The 18,975-nt window shown below is 45.2% G+C and overlaps 1 protein-coding gene across 6 annotated transcripts in view; it reads right to left on the reverse strand.

Annotated features, from left to right (window-relative positions):
- SIPA1L1 (signal induced proliferation associated 1 like 1) overlaps nt 1–18,975 on the reverse strand; it is a 246,180-nt gene that overhangs the window by 12,710 nt on the left and 214,495 nt on the right. For 5 of the 6 annotated variants that reach the window (XM_040411977.1, XM_040411979.1, XM_040411980.1 and 2 more), the window contains 3 exons: nt 16,071–16,185; nt 12,811–12,892; nt 2,984–4,804 (listed from right to left, as the gene is read on the reverse strand). In XM_040411977.1, the coding sequence (XP_040267911.1) occupies nt 4,661–4,804; nt 12,811–12,892; nt 16,071–16,185 (341 nt within the window). In that variant the 3' untranslated portion in view covers nt 2,984–4,660. Of the gene's footprint in view, nt 1–2,983; nt 4,805–12,810; nt 12,893–16,070; nt 16,186–18,975 lie in introns of those variants that run through there. The other variant, XR_005774835.1, reaches the window with a different exon arrangement.

The following is an 18,975-nucleotide window of genomic DNA, read 5'->3' on the forward strand; positions in this document are numbered from 1 at the left end:
TGTTGAGTTGACCATAAGCAATAAAGGCATATCATAAAAAGAATGGCCTAAATAAGACTATAAACCCCAAAATGTAAAAAGTGGTATGGAGAAAAATAGGATCTGTAAATAAAGTAGGTCAGAAAGTATACGGCTGTGTCATCAAAAGATTAATACAATGTATTGACAGTGCAGACAGTGATATTCCCTGTCCATCCCTGGATTATCAATCCGGCATATATACACCGGACAATTATATTTAAAACTCTGGTATCTTTAGGGCTGTTTCACACGAGCGAGTCCATTGCAGGAACCACGCTCTATGTGTGAGCATGATCCTCCATTTTGCACTTGCAGGAGCTTGCGCATTATCATGATTTATAATCCTGTGTGTCTCTGCTTGACCTTACTTATACAGAATCATAGTGACATAAAGCTGTCATTTAGATTAAGCTCTCCCTGCCCAGGGCTTCTAAGCAGAGTATAAATATAGCTGGTTCCTACACCGCGCTGAACATTGTAAGCTTAGGTTGGGCCCAGGAGAGGCAGTTCTGATAGTGGAAGGCACCCATCTGCAGAATCAACCTTGACGTTGGTAGATGGGCCGACACACTATGATCAAAAATGTGCGTGAAGACCTTTTTTTTTTTTCATGTATGGTAGGTATAGTACCACTGGAATCCAAAGTAATCCCTAATTCCTAGTTCCATTATTTGCATGTATAACAGGGGGCTGCCATATTTTGTTTGCTGTTTGTATGTTCGCCTCATTGATGTGCTAGTCCCGTTTTGGAACCTATACCCCTCGGGGAATCTTTTGAGGTGTAGCGAGCATTTTGACCACAGGTGTTTTTGAGAAATGAATGTGTAATGGATGGTGAAAAGTGAATATGTAAGCTGTACAGAGTATATCAGAGTGTAATAAGGTGGTAATATTACAGGGTGTGTAAAGGATAAAGTTAATAATCCATGGTTGAGTGGTATATTTTGAAGAAATCCTTTATGCAGAGGATGTGTTTTCTAGGGCAAGTATCACAGTGATAAATTATGTCCTTTCGCATCCTCCTTTTGGAACACACTCTGCATCTTTTTTTTTGGACCTTCCCTTCCTTGCCATTTGGGAGACTTCAGTTAAATGTTGCTCTGGTAAAATACAGGCACCATCACTTCTAGAAGTTCTGGGGCCCTCCCCTTCCTGGTTTCCAAAAATTAGTGTACTGTACGGCTTCAGATCAACCTCTCCCATGTACATATTGTGGTCTGTAGCCAGGATGGAGCCTGGCTTGGATATAGTTGCACAGGGCAGAGGAGGTGCTGTTAACATGAACTGTGGTCAGTATAAGGACATCCCTCTTGTTGTAATTAACCACTAACATGTTCTTATTGAGGAGAGCCTTGTTGTCGCCCTTTCTGAATGGATGCCTGAGCAGGGATCTAGGGAGGCCTCTCTGATTTTTGAGTAACGTGCCGCAAACTACAGTACATCTGGAATTTAAGGACTTAGAACTTGTGTGCCCCGTGCTGCAGACTGCAAATAGCGGTCCACAGTGCACGGGCAACGGCCGCGTGCCTACTGTTTGCGGACCCATTGACTTGAAAGGGTCCGCGATCGGAAAGGTTCAGTCATGTTCTATTTTTTGGATGGACCGAAATCCCACAGAAGCGCTCTGTCTCTTGCAGATTGCAGACCCATTCAAGTGCCCCGTATATCGTGGACCCGCTATTTGCAGGCCGCACACGTTCGTGTGCATGAGCCCTTAAACAGTGGTATGCAGGTATAGAAGTTATCCACAAAAGTGGTAACCTTGGTCCAGCAGTGGGAGGCGAGGTTAAATCCTGGTGTTCATACCTTCCTGAACCTAGAACCTGTGGATGTACCCAGAGGTACTCTCACACAGAGTTACATTTTAATGCAATACATTGCCCTTTTGCTGGGCAGTTATTGGCAGAATTTTACCCTCCCTTTTTAAAAGTATAAACGACTCGTATATACAGATGTCAACTCTACAGATGTTTTTTTTTGGGAGTGTACACCTCAGCAAACTTGGTGCTAAAGTGGTTGAGGACTGGCCTAATTTTAAATAGATCAAATCTTGGGTCATTTTGGGGGCAAGCACTGTGCATTATCATTGTAAGGGCTCGTTCACACAAACATTTTTTGCGTTCCGTATACGGTCCTTATACGGAACCATTCATTTTTAATGGGTCCGCAAAAAAAACAGAATGTACTCTGTGAGCACTCCGTTTCCGTATGTCCGCTCCGCTACCTTTTTTGAGTCTTGTCCTGTTATTGTCCGCAAATCACGTTCCGTGGCTCCATTCAAGTCAATGGGTCCGCAAAAAAAAAACTGAACATATACGGAAATGCATCCGTATGTCTTACGCGTCCGTTCCGTTTTTGCAGAACCATCTATTGAAAATTTTATTCCCAGCCCAATTTTTTCTATGTAATTACTGTATATGCCATACGGAAAAACGGAACAGAAACGGAAACACAACGGAAACAAAAAATAGAACAACGGATCCGTGAAAAACGGTCCGCAAAACACTGAAAAAGTAATACGGTCGTGTGAACAAGCCCTAATGCAAACATTTCAGAACTGATTTGAACCTGTGAAGTTTCCGCCCGGCCGTGTGTTTTTGAAAACCAAAAGAGCCCGTGCCCTGTGCGATTTAGCACAGGGCAAGGGAGCGCATCGGAGCATGAGATGCTCCGATGCTAGCCTCAGGGGGGCTGCCTGGGTGAAAATAAGGGTATGTCCGGGGTTCAGCTCTGAACCCGGACAACCCCTTTAAGGGTGATGATGTGGTATTTTGGGATATAAATTGCTGGGTATATAAATTAGGGCCACCAATAAATTTACAAAGCCTCAGAGAAAAAGATTTTGAAAAAAATAAATAATTCCTGTGAAGCTCAGTGCGTCAACCTGGATTTCTGAGTTGCTCACATACTCAGGCGATTAAGCTGAAAGAAAAAAAATAACCAAAAGCAGTAAACTTTTAAAACCAGTTTATTTTCAGGATTGTACAAGTTTTCTCTGCAACCTCAGATACAATAACTTTGTTGCAAATTTCTAATAAATAGCCTTCCTCAAGCACCTCCCTTTTTGAAGAGGAGAAATCAAAGATTTCAGAACGGTTGAGAGAGGCTTGCGGAAAAAAAAAAAAATATATAATAATTCAATGTACAAGTGATACCAGGCATTATTATATAAATCTCCTTCATACAGTCATTAAAAAAAGACACTCAAACACTTTTTGATCTCCATTATAACAACTTACCAAACGACTCTGGCAGGGTAAATAACTGAACTGTAAGCTTTTTGCCATGTGAGTGAATAAAGTATTTCTGTACACATTGTTTTAAGCAGTTAAAAACAAGACCCCAAAAAAAAAAAAAAAGCAAAAAGCACTTTTTTATTTTTTTAAACATTGCAAAGAAACAAAAAAGTGTCACAAACATTACTAATAAAAAGCATTGCAAACAATATTTTCAGAGAACAAACTACATTTTCTTACAAAATATAAATCTCTCTGCCTAGATAGAATCTGGTAGCAAATATAGGGTTTGGTTTAAAAATTCATGTTATAGGTAAATTTTAAACTGTCCATTTTGATGCCATGTATAGTGGAAGATAAAAGTGCAGGTGACTGAACGCTGTAGCTTTATCCTCTATATTGCTGAAATAAATAGCCCAAATTGTGACTGTACAATATTTGCACAGCAATTTTACAGGCAGAGGGGACTGTTCAGACAAGGTCTCTACGAAGAATATTGAATTCGAAATTGTTCGCTGTGATATGTGCTTCTAGAAAACGATAAAGGAAGCAAACGTTAGTGTTCAATTAACAAAAAAAAATAAAAAAGAATGAAGTTTCTGAATATGGCGCAGGGCTCAATACGAAAAAGGTCCACCAGGGACAGACAATCTATGGTCCTGTACACAGATTATTAATACAGGCTACTATAGTTAAGAAATGCAAAATAGAATTCTATTGAATGCATGATGGCAGAAGGTCTTTTCCATGTATATGCGGCAGCAAAAAAAACTAATGCGTAATCTCCCTGTAGCTATAATTTACCAGTGGATTGGAGGTTATTGCTATTTTACAAATTGAAAGTTGAGGTACAAGTAACTATCTACACTAGTGGGGTAAAGAAGGAAAATGAAAAGAGAAGACTGTGGTAAACACCATGCTACAATAAAAACACAACCGAAATTCCATTGCTCGATGGGAAACGGACACAGCACGTCAGCGACCATGTTTCTTCATCTTATTAGATGGCTTAATTTGCTTTCTTATGCGGATTTGCACAAGAACATTTATTTCAAGTGATACAACCCATTCAGAGCCAAAGGAATAGTCATTTTCTTCTTTTATTTTTTTGCTCGGGGATTATTGCCCAAAAAGCGACCAGGTTTGGCATTTGTTTTTGCGTTCAAAACTGTACAAGATTTACTTCTCAAATATTCACATTTCATATTCTGTGTAACTCTCAGAAGATAGGCAGTGTGTAGAAGTGATACGTTGCTGGACACATGCAGTAGAGAGATGTGAAGCACTGCGGCTTCTTTCTATGTACACTTGGATCCAGGTGCAGTTAAAGCTAAAGGTCTACGGGACACACTCGACTGGACACAAGAAGTCTTCTGCTCTGTACAAGTCTGTGTTCTCCATTATTAGCTCATGTCTATAGTGTTAAACACCCATTCTGTGAACTTCTTCAACTTTGCAGTTGCATTCTGAGATTCTTCCTGCAAGCGGAGGTTGTCCTCTCGTAGGAGCTGCACTTCGGCTTGAAGATTTGCTTTATCTTCCTTTTCCTATAACAAATACATAGGATCATTAGTAAGCAATTTCTGATGTAATAAAAGGAACAGGCACAAGGTAATACAACATTCCACAGCACAAGGGAAATATCTCCCATATTTGAATAGTTTGTTTTATTTTTAAATTGGTCATCAATATCAGAACAAGGGCAACCCCATTGGGACTAAACAATAAGGAGGTGTGAATGCTGCATATAGAATTTACTTCCCTTTACGATACGTTCCTAACGGTGGCTGCAAAAACTGTATCAACATGGCAGGTATGAAAGCCCCCTAGAGGGGACTAACAAATGAATGGATATTAAATGCCAGATATATTACGATCAGTATGATTCTCTATGGGCCCTCTCTACCTGCAATGTCACCAGTATTGACCCCGTGTAGCCCTTATCTACAGTACCAGGGCTGTTAGTTGTTCCTTTTGGACCGCTGCTTCTATCTAAACAAAGGTGGACTGAATAAAGGCGTCGTTATTGCAAGTGAATTTGATATTTTATAAAATTGTGATTTATCAATGATGTGACCACTGGAAATTCCCACCCATTGGAATCTTGATTGAGAATGACTGACGGAGCATGCCTGACCAACTCTCTAGCCACTTCTGACCCAAACATCAAAGGTAGATTTAGATCACTTAATTGTCAGGCCAATTATTTGGAACGAACGTTGCTACGAGTGCTCGTTCCTCATAACAGGCCATGTAAATGTGCCTCCAATGTATGAGCAAAATGTTCCTTCATCCGGTCAGTTCGTAGTTTATGCAGCACATTAAATCATTGTTTCTGGGCAGCAGATCATGGTATGTAAACTGCGATCTGCTGCCCAGAAACAATTAATCTGCATGAGGAGAACTTTAAATTCCTGCTCATTCTGGGCTTTGAAGTCCAGGAGGCGGTCCTATCAGTGATTGACAGCTATCTGTGTATACACAGTCATGGAGGGAAGGCTGTCAGTCACTGATAGGACCTCCTCCTCATAGAGGGAAGGCTGTCAATCACTGATAGGACCTCTTCCTCATAGAGGGAAGGCTGTCAGTCACTGATAGGACCTACTCCTCATAGAGGGAAGGCTGTCAATCACTGATAGGACCTCTTCCTCATAGAGGGAAGGCTGTCAGTCACTGATAGGACCTACTCCTCATAGAGGGAAGGCTGTCAATCACTGATAGGACCTCCTCCTCATAGAGGGAAGGCTGTCAATCACTGATAGGACCTCCTCCTCATAGAGGGAATGCTGTCAGTCACTGATAGGACCGCCTCCTGGACTTCACAGCCCAGAATGATCAGGTATTCTCCTGCTCTGTAACATACCGCCTGAAGCCCCTGCACTCTGTTCAATGTGACAGGTTACCTTTAAAACCTAGTAATCAAGTGATACCGCTAGGGAAAGCAACAGGATGCCCCACATTTTGTTCCGTTCCGCAAATTGCGGAAGGCAACACGGGCGGCTTCTGTTTTTTGCGGATCCGCAAAAAAACGGCACGGTCGTGTTCATGAGGCCTTAGAGTCACGTTCTCTCCTGATAACCGGCCCAACAATTGTACGGTGTAAAACCACCCTAAAGGGAACCTGTCACCAGTTTTCTGGTGTCCTAACTTAGCAAAATGCTGGAGGACTTTCCATTTTTTCTAAAATCTTGTATTGAACAGCTCCAGGGTATGCCGATGGATCCTGGATATTCATGAGCTCCTGATTTTCTCCGCCCCCTGCTGCTAATTCAGTTGAAAAAAAACAAAACTGTCAATCAATGGAGATGGCCAAAAGCTCACGAATGACTTATTGACATACGCTGAAGCTGTTAGAACCTAGAAGAATAAGGCTAGGGCTACATGACGACATTTTGTCATGCACACTTTGCAGATTTTTTCTGTGTGGATCTGCAGCAGGTCAATTATGTTTGCGGTTTTAGCTGTGGATTTCACCCTTTTCAATGGAAGGATGAGATCTGCGGCAAAACCAAATTTAATTCGCACCAAAATCTGCAATTAGAAATTGTGGATATGGGGCAGAAACTGACATAAATCTGCACGGAAATTTGTGCGGATCCTATGTGCAGGTGGCCTAAGGCTACATTCATACGGACATGCAGGCCCGGACTGGCCCACAGGGGTACAGGTGAATCCCCCGGTGGACCCCTGAGCAAGGTGATGCCCTAGTCTCCCACCCCCGGCACAAGTGGCACATAACACAGTAGACTTACTGCACTACATGCATATACTCAATGTACAGCACCTCAACCAGCCTATGTTCATAGAGAAAAACATGATAGATTATTAAAGAAACTCCCCAGTTTATTATTATATATCCGATCAAAGCTGAGATGACTTCTAGATATAGAGGAAAGCTGCCAGTGTCCTCCTTTCACAGGACCTACCTTCTCAAAGTTGCTGCAGCGACCCCCATATTCAATCATCTGGTAGCATCTTGCTGCTGTGTGAGCAGGTAATATTTGAATGTATCCGTACGGTGGGCCCCCAAAATATATTTTACTGGTGGGCCCAGACACCATGTGAAAGTTATATATTTTTTTTTAATGGCCGTCACATGTCTGTTTTAAGAACAATGGTAGTCTGAGGTTATTCACACAGCATTTTTTTTAATTGCAACTGAATAACGGATGTCAGAAAACAGAACGTGTTTTATTTAGTTTTTTTCCACTGACACCACCCGCCCCCCCCAATACAAAATTGGCAGAGCGGTATTTCTAAAACCAGGGGTTTCCAACTTGACCGTTAAAGGGGTATTCTGGTTGTTAAGTATTCACTATCCACAAGATCCTACTGCTGGGGTCTCCCCCCACCATGAGTACAGGTACCCTCTACCCCTCATTGCCACTGCATTCATCTCTATGGGAGTTCAGGAGACAGGTCCCATACAAATGAATGGAGTGGCATTTTGCGGCTCCAGAGAGTAGGGGGTACCCATTCTTGTCCCAGCAGTAGGACACTCACTGATCTAATAGTTACCCCCTGTCCTGTGGATAATGGATGAATTTTAACAAGCAGAATACCCCTTTAAGGGAAAACCCCATTAATAATAAAAGGCATATTCATTGCTGCAAGATTTGCTTGCAAACCGTTGTTGAAATGCGATGTACAGTATACTCTCCATATTTACCTATTACTTTACCAAACATGAAGCCGATTTAGAGCTAAATGCATCTCGACAATAAAACTGCAGTAAAATCTGACAACATGTAAGGGTTAATACCAGGGGGCGTCTGATGAGAAAGAAGTCGGCATAGTTGATGGTTAAACAAAAGCATTGCAGGGACCATCCCCTTCCTGTTGTGAAGGAACCATCAGATGCAGAGTCAGAGGAACCTGCCAAGAGGTCTCCTCCGCAGGCTATTTGCAGGTCTCCAATTAACTGCATTAAACCCTCATCGGGGAGAGGGAAGCCTTACTGATGAGTGTATGGGGTTATAGACTACATGCTGGCCGCGGGACCACATCGGGGAGAGGGAAGCCTTACTGATGAGTGTATGGGGTTATAGACTACATGCTGGCCGCGGGACCGCATCGGGGAGAGGGAAGCCTTACTGATGAGTGTATGGGGTTATAGACTACATGCTGGCCGCGGGACCGCATCGGGGAGAGGGAAGCCTTACTGATGAGTGTATGGGGTTATAGACTACATGCTGGCCGCGGGACCGCATCGGGGAGAGGGAAGCCTTACTGATGAGTGTATGGGGTTATAGACTACATGCTGGCCGCGGGACCGCACCGTGTTCATGTTTCAGTTCTCTGAAGCAATTTGAACAATGGATGGTTTCATTCTGTCCAGGGAAACCAATAGAAAAATATAATGGAGGGCGTTTATCATAGACTGGCATTTTACGCTGGTCTATGACATCCCCAAGTGCTGCCGAAGGCTGTGCCTAATTTATGGCCACTAGGCAGACACGTTACCATGAATTAGGCGCAGCTTCGCAGTCCACGGGCCTACAAGCTGGCGTAGATTTTACACCAGAAAAACGGTTGTAAAAGCAGATAAATGTGCCAGTGCCCCACCCTTCACCATGCCCCTTTTCGGAAAATCGGAAAGGGCGGCAGAGAAACTGTACTTGTGCAAAAATATTTGCGCTAGTGGTGTCAAAGTGTGGTGTTTAGAAAATCCTTTTAGGGCTCATGCACAAGAGCACCGGCCCATTGACTTGAATGGGTTCGCAATCTGGAAGATACGGAGCGGAAGCACTACAATGCGCTTCTGTGGGATTTCCGCCTTATTTATTTTTTGTGGTGCGGGCCCATTCAAGTCAATGTTCTATTTTTTTGCAGTGCTGACTGAATCTTGCGGATCGTGGACCCATTCAGGTGACTGCGTCTGCATCTGCAAACTGCGTGCACATGGACGGTACCCGTGCATTGTGGAGCGCTATTTGCGGTCTGCAGCACGGGGCACACACGCGCTGGTGTGCATGAGCCCTTATTTCGAGGAAACAATTCAGTTAGAGATCTATACATGTGCCTGGTTGAAGCCTTGGCAACACAATGAAAGCATCCATTATTTATGGCAGCATTCACAGAATGGGAATAATGCCTCATTCGCACGTCAGTGTTCGGTCAGTGATTTCCATCAGTGATTGTGAGCCAAAACCAGGTGCGGCGCTAAATACAGAACAGGTGCAGATCTTTCCCTTATACCTTATGTGTGTGGAGGCTCCAATCCTGGTTTTGGCTCCCAATCACTGATGGAAATCACTGACCAAACACTGACGTGTGAATGAGGCTGAATGCATTAAACAGCAATAAGGTTTCGATTACAGAATAAGGCCTCTTTTCACACGACCGTTCTTTTTTTCCGTTTCGCGGGCCGTTTTTTTTGCGTTCCGTATACGGTCCGTATACGGAACCATTCATTTCAATGGTTCCGCAAAAAGAAAAAGGGAATGTACGCCGTATGCATTCCGTTTCCGTATTTCCGTTCCGTTGAAAGATAGAACATGTCCTATATTTGGCCGCAAATCACGTTCCGTGGCTCCATTAAAGTCTATGGGTCCGCAAAAAAAACGGAATGCATACGGAAATGCATCCGTATGTCTTCCGTATCTGTTCCGGTTTTTGCGGAACCATCTATTGAAAATTTTATGCCTAGCCCAATTTTTTCTATGAAATTACTGTATACTGTATATGCCATACGGAAAAACGTAACGGAAACGGAAACAAAAAACAGAACAACGGATCCGTTTAAAACGGACCGCAAAACACTGAAAAAGCCATACTGTCATGTGAAAGAGGCCTAACTCTCAGATCTGTCTTTTAGGCTCTGTTCACATCTGTTCAGAGCCTCTGATGCAGATTCCCATCAGATCCGATGGGAAGAACATAAGCATGGACTGCATTATAAATGGGATTTGTGGTGTTGGCATCCATCATATACAGCGGATCCAGCAATGTATATCCATGAAGCAAGTGTGAACACTAATCTAAAATTCAGTAAAATTCAGTATATAATTAAAAGGGGTTGTGCCAAGTTTTTAGGTTATTCCCTATCCGCAGCGCTCAGCTATCATCATTGCTCCCATAAAGAATGAATGGAGTGGCGGTGCGCACGACATGCCGCTCCATCAGAACGGGACCTCCACTCTTGTGATCATTGGGGGTCTCAGGGATCAGCTAGTATAGGGGATAACCTAAAAACTTGGCACAATCCCTTTTAAGACAGCAGATTAGTATATGTCCACTGGGTATCAGAGCCCAAACAGTTCAGATGATTTATTATTATTATTATTATATATAGGGCCTTCTCTGTTGGATCAGGTAAAACATATATTAATGTTTTCAAATGGAATCCTGTCTAGATATCGTTGTTCCATGTTCTGTAGATTCCCTCACCTCAGTGTTGAACTGACCCATCAGAGAATCCTCCAGTGGCCCAAGCTCTGTCACAATAAAATACCCCTGATAAAACAAGGCCCTTAAAGAGTTGTTATCCAAACCAATAAACTGACCCCCCCATATGCCGGGCCCCGCTCCCCTCCTGGTCCCCACACCGCCGCTGCTGCTTCTCCCTGTGCGCTGAAGAAAACATCCAGTGTCGGGGAAAGCAGCCAATGGCAGACAGGGACGGGGACGAGCCTCTCTAGCGTCACCCGTGATACTAGGGAGGCTTGTACCTGTCCCCGTCTGCCATTGGCTGCTCCCCCGACACTGGATGTTTTCATCGGCGCAGGGGGAGAAGCAGCAGAGGGGAGCGGGGTAAGTATATTCTGTGTGAGGGGCCCGGCCTGATGAGCCCTTTAAGGTCTAGCAGAAGACAATTCCATTTACAGTTGACCTTGTAATAAGATTAGGGGTGGACATAACGTATATGCAGCCTGTGCAACTGCACAGGGGCCCAGTAGGAAACGCCACCACCATGTTATCAAGACAACACAAGGCATCTTTCATTGCATCTAAAACACTATTGTCACCTTATTAAACTTGCCAGAAAGGACTGTATGTCAAGTATCTCACTCCCAGCAAACTGGCTGTTACCCACATTCGGCTCTTGCACAGGGACCATTTGCGGTCTATGTGGGTAGACCCTTGGGATCATTTCTTATGGTGGACCCATGGACCTTTAGACCGAAGCTGCCTCGCCTAATGTACTCCATGTCAATGAGAAGCCACCGACTCTTACTGTCTGGCCTGCATGATGGCGGGAATCACTCCACTGCCAGCGTATAGGGGAGAACTCAGGGACGGAGCCTGTGTGACCACCAGGGGCCACCACACTGCCAGCGTATAGGGGAGAACTCAGGGGCGGAGCCTGTGTGAGCACCAGGGGCCACCACACTGCCAGCGTATAGGGGAGAACTCAGGGACGGAGCCTGTGTGACCATCAGGGGCCACCACACTGCCAGCGTATAGGGGAGAACTCAGGGACGGAGCCTGTGTGACCACCAGGGGCCACCACACTGCCAGCGTATAGGGGAGAACTCAGGGGCGGAGCCTGTGTGAGCACCAGGGGCCACCACACTGCCAGCGTATAGGGGAGAACTCAGGGACGGAGCCTGTGTGACCATCAGGGGCCACCACACTGCCAGCGTATAGGGGAGAACTCAGGGACGGAGCCTGTGTGACCACCAGGGGCCACCACACTGCCAGCGTATAGGGGAGAACTCAGGGGCGGAGCCTGTGTGACCACCAGGGGCCACCATAACCACTATCTAGACACGCTGAAAAACGTTTGTTTTGCCTGACAGAGCTGTGTAATAAAATTGTGGAAGCAAAAGCAATATAGCGGACCCCAGTAGGAGTCTTTCTGTCCACAATATGGCTTTGACGCACAATTTTAAAAGAATCTACTGTACACATGCCCAACCTATAAGGATGCATGAAAAAATGGCCGTCCCGCTAGAATGAGGTGGTCAGGGGCAGAGCTGGGCCCAGTGGGCCGTTGTCTGTCTGATAACCTACCCAGGACATTTGTAAGCAGATTTTTATCAATTACTAGATTTATACATAAATTATATAAAAAAAATACTCTCAATGACAACTGCAATTAAACAGAAAATAATCCTATAGTCCATGTGAAGAAAACCTAATGTGCGCTTTATTCGTAGTCGTAAAAAGTGGAAAATCTTTGGATCCTGTATCAGAAAACAAGGAAATCCTTCACTAAAAAGGATTAAAACTTAAAAAAAAATAATACAAACCCCACTACAGCAGTATAATACACCCGCATGAACAAAACCTCATCACAAATGTAACTGGTCCAGACCTTGATGTAACATGCACCATAATTTGGCGCATTTCTGGTTTCTAATGATAAATCACGTTGTAGACGCCTTTATACTAGTGCACCAAAAAGAATAATCCACAGGTTGAATAATTCCAGCTCGACAGGCGGCGTGACTTAAGATGCGACCGTGTGCGCAAAAACATCACCACAATTTTGGTGTAAAGTTAGACAGACAAAAGGGTCCGGCTATGCACTAAATGTATCCTACAATGCGAGCCATTATAGACTGCCTGTCTACGATCTGTACAGTACGCTTCCTGTACGCCGCCATACCTTTTTCAAGTCGTACTGCAGCATCTTCAGCATGCTTTCCAGCTGTTCAACCTTCAAAGCCAGTGAGGTGGGAGAGTCTTTCCTGCGGTGGAGAAACAGTAATGAGATCTATAACATGGCGCTGGATAAGAAAGTGACAAATTAAACCCAGAAGGAGTTTTACCATTTCAAGTCTACTTTTCTAACTGAAGTGAATTATGGGGGTCATTTATTAAGATTGGCGTTTTAGACACCAGTCTTAATAACCCCTATAGCTGGCGGTGGATCCGCCATAGTTATGAAGAGGCGCCTACCTCTACACAACTTTGGCGCATCCAGCGCCAGTCTAAATGTACGCCAGCTTCCTTGCGGCCTTACATTTCGACATTTTTCTACGCCTACAACAGTCATAGAAAACGATAAATGAGACGGTCCTGCCGGCCTGTGCCCAGGCCGCGACCGCTTTTGTAGACCTGGTGAGAGAGCAGGGAAAACTAAGGCTACTTTCAAACTGGCGTTTCTGGGTCCGCTTGTGAGATCCGTTTCAGGGCTCTCAGAAAAGGGCGAAAACGGATCAGTTCAGCCCCACTGCATTCTGAATGGATCCGTTCAGAATGCATAAATTTGGCTGCGTTTGGTCTCCGTTGTGTTTTTTTAGACGGTCACTAAAACGCAGCTTGCAGCGTTTTGGTGACCGTCTGACGATGTGGAGCCAAACGGATCCGTCTAGACTTACAATGTAGGTCAATGGAGACGGATCAGTTTTTCACTGACACAATATGGTGCAATTGAAAACGGATCCGTCCCCCATTGACTTTCAATGTAAGTCAAGACGGATCCGTTTTGACTTAGACTTTTTTTTTTATAAATAATGCAAACGGATCCATTATGAACGGATACAAGCGTTTGCATTATCGGTGCGGATCCGTCTGTGCAGATACAAGACGGATCCGCACCAAACGCGAGTGTGAAAGTAGCCTAAGGCCTCTTTCACACTTGCGTTGTCCGGATCCGGCGTGTACTCCACTTGCCGGAATTACACGCCGGATCCGGAAAAACGCAAGTGTACTGAAAGCATTTGAAGACGGAACCGTCTTCCAAATGCGTTCAGTGTTACTATGGCACCCTGGACGCTATTAAAGTCCTGGTTGCCATAGTAGGAGCGGGGAGCGGGGGAGCGGTATACTTACAGTCTGTGCGGCTCCCGGGGCGCTCCAGAATGACGTCAGAGCGCCCCATGCACATGGATGACGTGATCCATGTGATCACATGATCCATGCGCTTGGGGCGCCCTGACGTCACTCTGGAGCGCCCGGGGAGCCGCACGGACGGTAAGTACACTGCTCCCCGCTCCCCACTACACTTTACCATGGCTGCCAGGACTTTAGCGTCCCGGCAGCCATGGTAACCACTCTGAAAAAGCTAAATGTCGGCTCCGGCAATGCACCGAAACGACGTTTAGCTTAAGGCCGGATCCGGATCAATGCCTTTCAATGGGCATTAATTCCGGATCCGGCCTTGCGGCAAGTGTTCCGGATTTTTGGCCGGAGCAAAAAGCGCAGCATGCTGCGGTATTTTCTCCGGCCAAAAAACGTTCCGTTCCGGAACTGAAGACATCCTGATGCATCCTGAACGGATTTCTCTCCATTCAGAATGCATTAGGATAATCCTGATCAGGATTCTTCCGGCATAGAGCCCCGACGACGGAACTCTATGCCGGAAGACAAGAACGCAAGTGTGAAAGAGCCCTAACCCTTGCACCGCAATCTGTGCTAGAAATACACCTAACATAGGGGGTCATTTATTATCCACTGCGCCTATGTTTATACAAATTAGAACATTAAAGGGAACCTGTCACCGGGATTTAGTGTATAGAGCTGAGGACATGGGTTGCTAGATCACCGCTAGCACATCCACAATATCCATTCCTCATAGCCCTGTGTGCTTTTATTGTGTAAAAAAAACTGATTTGATACATATGCAAATTAACATAAGAGTCATATCTTACTTGTGTGACCAGAGAAGAGTCATATTTTCAAGCTCTGACTCATCTCAGGTTAATTTGCATATGTATCAAATCGTTTTTTTACACAATAAAAGCACACAGAGCTATGGGGACTGGGTATTGCGGATCTGCTAGCGGCCATCTAGCAACCCATGTCCTCAGCTCTATACACAAAATCCCGGTGACAGGTTCCTTTTAAAGGGCATCCGTCAGCAGATTTGTCCCTATGACACCGGCTGACCTGTTACATGTGTGCTTGGCAGCTGAAGGCATCTGTGTTGGTCTCATTGCTGAGAAAAATGATGTTCGAATATATGCAAATGAGCCTCTAGGAGCAACGGGGGCGTTGCTGTTACACCTAGATGCTCTGCTCTCTCTGCAACTGCCGCACCCTCTGCAAATCTGCTGACAGATCTTTAAAGAACTTTTGTATATCCATTCATGGAGCCACCTGAGGTATTTATAAGGCTACTTTCACACTAGCGTTCAGGTGTCCGCTCGTGAGCTCCGTTTGAAGGGGCTCACAAGCGGCCCCGAACGCATCCGTCTGGCCCTGATGCATTCTCAATGGAGGCGGATCCACTGAGAATGCATCCGTCTGCCAGCGCTCAGCCTCCGCTCCGCTCAGTGAGCGGACACCTGAACGCTGCTTGCAGCGTTCGGGTGTCCGCCTGGCCGTGCGGAGGCGAGCGGATCCGTCCAGACTTACAATGTAAGTCAATGGGGACGGATCCGCTTGAAGATGACACAATATGGCTCAATCTTCAAGCGGATCCGTCCCCCATTGACTTTCAATGTAAAGTCTGGACGGATCCGTTCAGGCTACTTTCACACTTAGAAAATTTTCTAAGTTATAATGCAGACGGATCCGTTCTGAACGGATGCAAACGTCTGCATTATAGGAGCGGATCCGTCTGATGAAACATCAGACGGATCCGCTCCGAACGCTAGTGTGAAAGTAGCCTAACAGTGTTTTCCATTATCCCATGTAAGAGGATGATTGAAGAAGATGGGTCGGCACCGCGGTTTGCACGAGGTGCACGCGTCCAGGGAAGGCGCCCCACTAGTATATAGTGAAGAAGGACTCGGCATGCTCAGGGACAGTCACTGATGATGCTATTATGCTTTGAATAAAAGTCTCTTCATATCGTCAGTGCCGGTCCTTCTTCGCCACATATGTAAGAGGATGAAACAGGTTATTGAGGTTCAAAAACAGCCCCCTGGAAATAACTGGGGAAGTGCAACGGAGGATAAATGAAAGCATTGGAGGTCATACCCAAAATAAGTGCTGGCCTGAGAGGACGCCTGGCCCTCCAACTGTTCACCCATTGAGGCTGAGCTCCCAGGTCTATGCTCTTCATCTGGGGAGGCAAAGAAGGAAGCCCTCTGATCTATGGGAACACAGAGATAAAGTTCAGCAGCATGACTTAGATAAAATGCATTAGACTACTTTCACACTCGCGTTTTGTGATAATACAACCGCATGCATCCGTTCAGAACGGATCCGTTTGTATTATCTGTAACATCGCCAAGATGGATCCGTCTTGAACACCATTGAAAGTCAATGGAGGACGGATCCGTTTTCTATTGTGCCTGATTGCGTCAGTGAAAACGGATCAGTTTGGCTCAGTTTCATCAGACGGACAACAAAACGCTGCAAGCAGCGTTTTGTTGTCCGTCTCCAAAGCGGAATTGAGACTGAACTGATGCATTCTGAGCGGATCCTTATCCATTCAGACTGCATTAGGGCAAAACTGATCTGTTTTGGACCGCTTGTGAGAGCCCTGAACGGATCTCAGAAACGGAAACCAAAACGGCAGTGTGAAAGTAGCCTTACCCAGTTACACAATGCAAACAGATAATGTGTTCTTTGTAGACATCATCATTTTCACTCTTCACTCAAGAACTAAGTAAAGTCATGTCAGCCACACATCATTTCCTAAAATATCTTTAGAAGGGCTGAAGATCTGCATCCCTTCACACAATCCTACTGTAAAGGATTCAATGCAGAAGTGGATCCAGCAGGAAGGCGAGCTATGAATCCTTCTTTATTATTCCCCTTCCTTTTGAAGGTAAAGCAGGGGATGTGGGGCGCTCTATCAGTCAAACACCACTCCAACACTAAGATATATTAGAAAATATTCATGAACTTTTTGCCCTAAAATGAAATAGTAGTAGGTGACATAATGCACCACTAGTTACATGTATCCATTCTACAGGGCTTGTAGCCAGGGGCTCTCATAGGGTCCCATAGCAAACCTTTGTATGGACCCCGCAATGTTTCCCAGTACGGGTGTGACCAGTACTCCCAGGCAACGCAACGCAAAGCACAACACCCCAGATTTATGGTGAATGTTATTTAGTTTTTTTTTTTTTTATTACCGTAGGCTAAATACATTTTAAAGTCACCCTTGGTCTCACTCAATTTATCCGATTTCCATGTTAGACGATCTTGTGGATTCCACATTTTCCATGTCTGGATTTCTTGCGACCGTCTCATTGCGGCACCATTGACAAACATTGCATGACATGTCGCATGTCGCTGTCCCCTAAAGGGGCTACGTACAGGATTGGACAGCAGTATAATGAGGTATAAGGCTGTGTGACCCTGAGAGTCCGGGAATCTATTGTCCGCATAAGGCTACTTTCACACTAGCGTTCGGGTGTCCGCTCGTGAGCTCCGTTTGAAGGGGCTCACGAGCGGCCCCGAACGCATCCGTCCAGCCCTAATGCATTCTCAGCGGAGGCGGATCCACTGAGAATGCATCCGCCTGCCAGCGTTCAGCCTCCGCTCCGCTCAGTGAGCGGACACCTGAACGCTGCTTGCAGCGTTCGGGTGTCCGCCTGGCCGTGCGGAGGCGAGCGGATCCGTCCAGACTTACAATGTAAGTCAATGGGGACGGATCCGCTTGAAGATGACACCAAATGGCTCAATCTTCAAGCGGATCCGTTCCCCATTGACTTACAATGTAAAGTCTGGACGGATCCGCTCAGACAACTTTCACACTTTCAATTTTCTAAGTTTTAATGCAGACGGATCCGTTCTGAACGGATGCGAACGTCTGCATTATCGGAGCGGATCCGTCTGATGAAACATCAGACGGACCAGCTCCGAACGCTAGTGTGAAAGTAGCCTAATGCGGACAGACTCTCAGGGCCTCACCTCCGCTCCTCTGACAGATTTGTTTTGGTGACCCTCTAAAGATGTGCGCATGTCAATGTTGGCATAAACAGCAAGTATGAACTCTGTAATGGAGTCAGAATTAATAGTTTTTTTTTAAATAAACCATTACACTGATGAAAGATGGCATGAAGGTACCAGGTGGCATTTTCAGAATATGTCTAACCTGTTTGCTAACATCAGTCTGGAAGACAGAGGTTTAGCGGAACCTAGTTTTTTAAGGCAAAAATAGCACTGCGGCTTGTGATATTCTTATCAGAAAAAATACAGGTGTGAACAGAGCCTAAGCTAAGGGCCTGTTTGAAAAGACAATAATATAGCAATATCAGACATCTGTTTGTGAAGCTCCAGGATACAAAAGGCGTTCTTCTGGGGATGGAGAAGACCTACTGTCTGACGGGTGCAGGCGCACATCACTGAGCACCAGACAGCGGGTGCTACTCTTTTACTAGACAATTCTCCTGAATGTGTGCAGCTAAATTCCAAATGGGGTAATGATCTTACATGTATCTATGACCTATCAGAAGATCACATTGATGAGGTCTGTGATCTCGGTTCGCCATTGATTTCTACAACTGAATGGCTCCGCGGTGTGCTCCAACCCCTTAGAATATTACTACGACAAATCTCTGAGCAATGCCCGACACGTGCAAGCAATAGGTCATGGAAATCTCATTTCTAATAACAAAAACCACTGCCAAAGAGGTTAAGTGCTCTATAGAGACGGTGGGAGGAGAACACAGGCTTCACCAATGTCTCCAGGAGATACAAAATGATCTTTTGCCTGAGTTCCCACCAATTCTGACAGTAGGCACTAGTGTAGGGCTGAACAACCACTTCCGGTTGTGGTGAAATCGTGGCATAATTACTACCACAACGCAAACTCGGTGTAGATCAATGTGGGGGACCGTGCAACTTTCTGCTCTTATGTGTATGTCTGCTATACGATTCTGGGTAGGCATGTTGCCCTAAGCTGAACGCAACAACTTTGGTGGGATTG

The sequence above is a fragment of the Bufo bufo genome, chromosome 11 (genome assembly GCF_905171765.1).
Source record: "Bufo bufo chromosome 11, aBufBuf1.1, whole genome shotgun sequence".
NCBI classification, from domain to species: domain Eukaryota; kingdom Metazoa; phylum Chordata; class Amphibia; order Anura; family Bufonidae; genus Bufo; species Bufo bufo.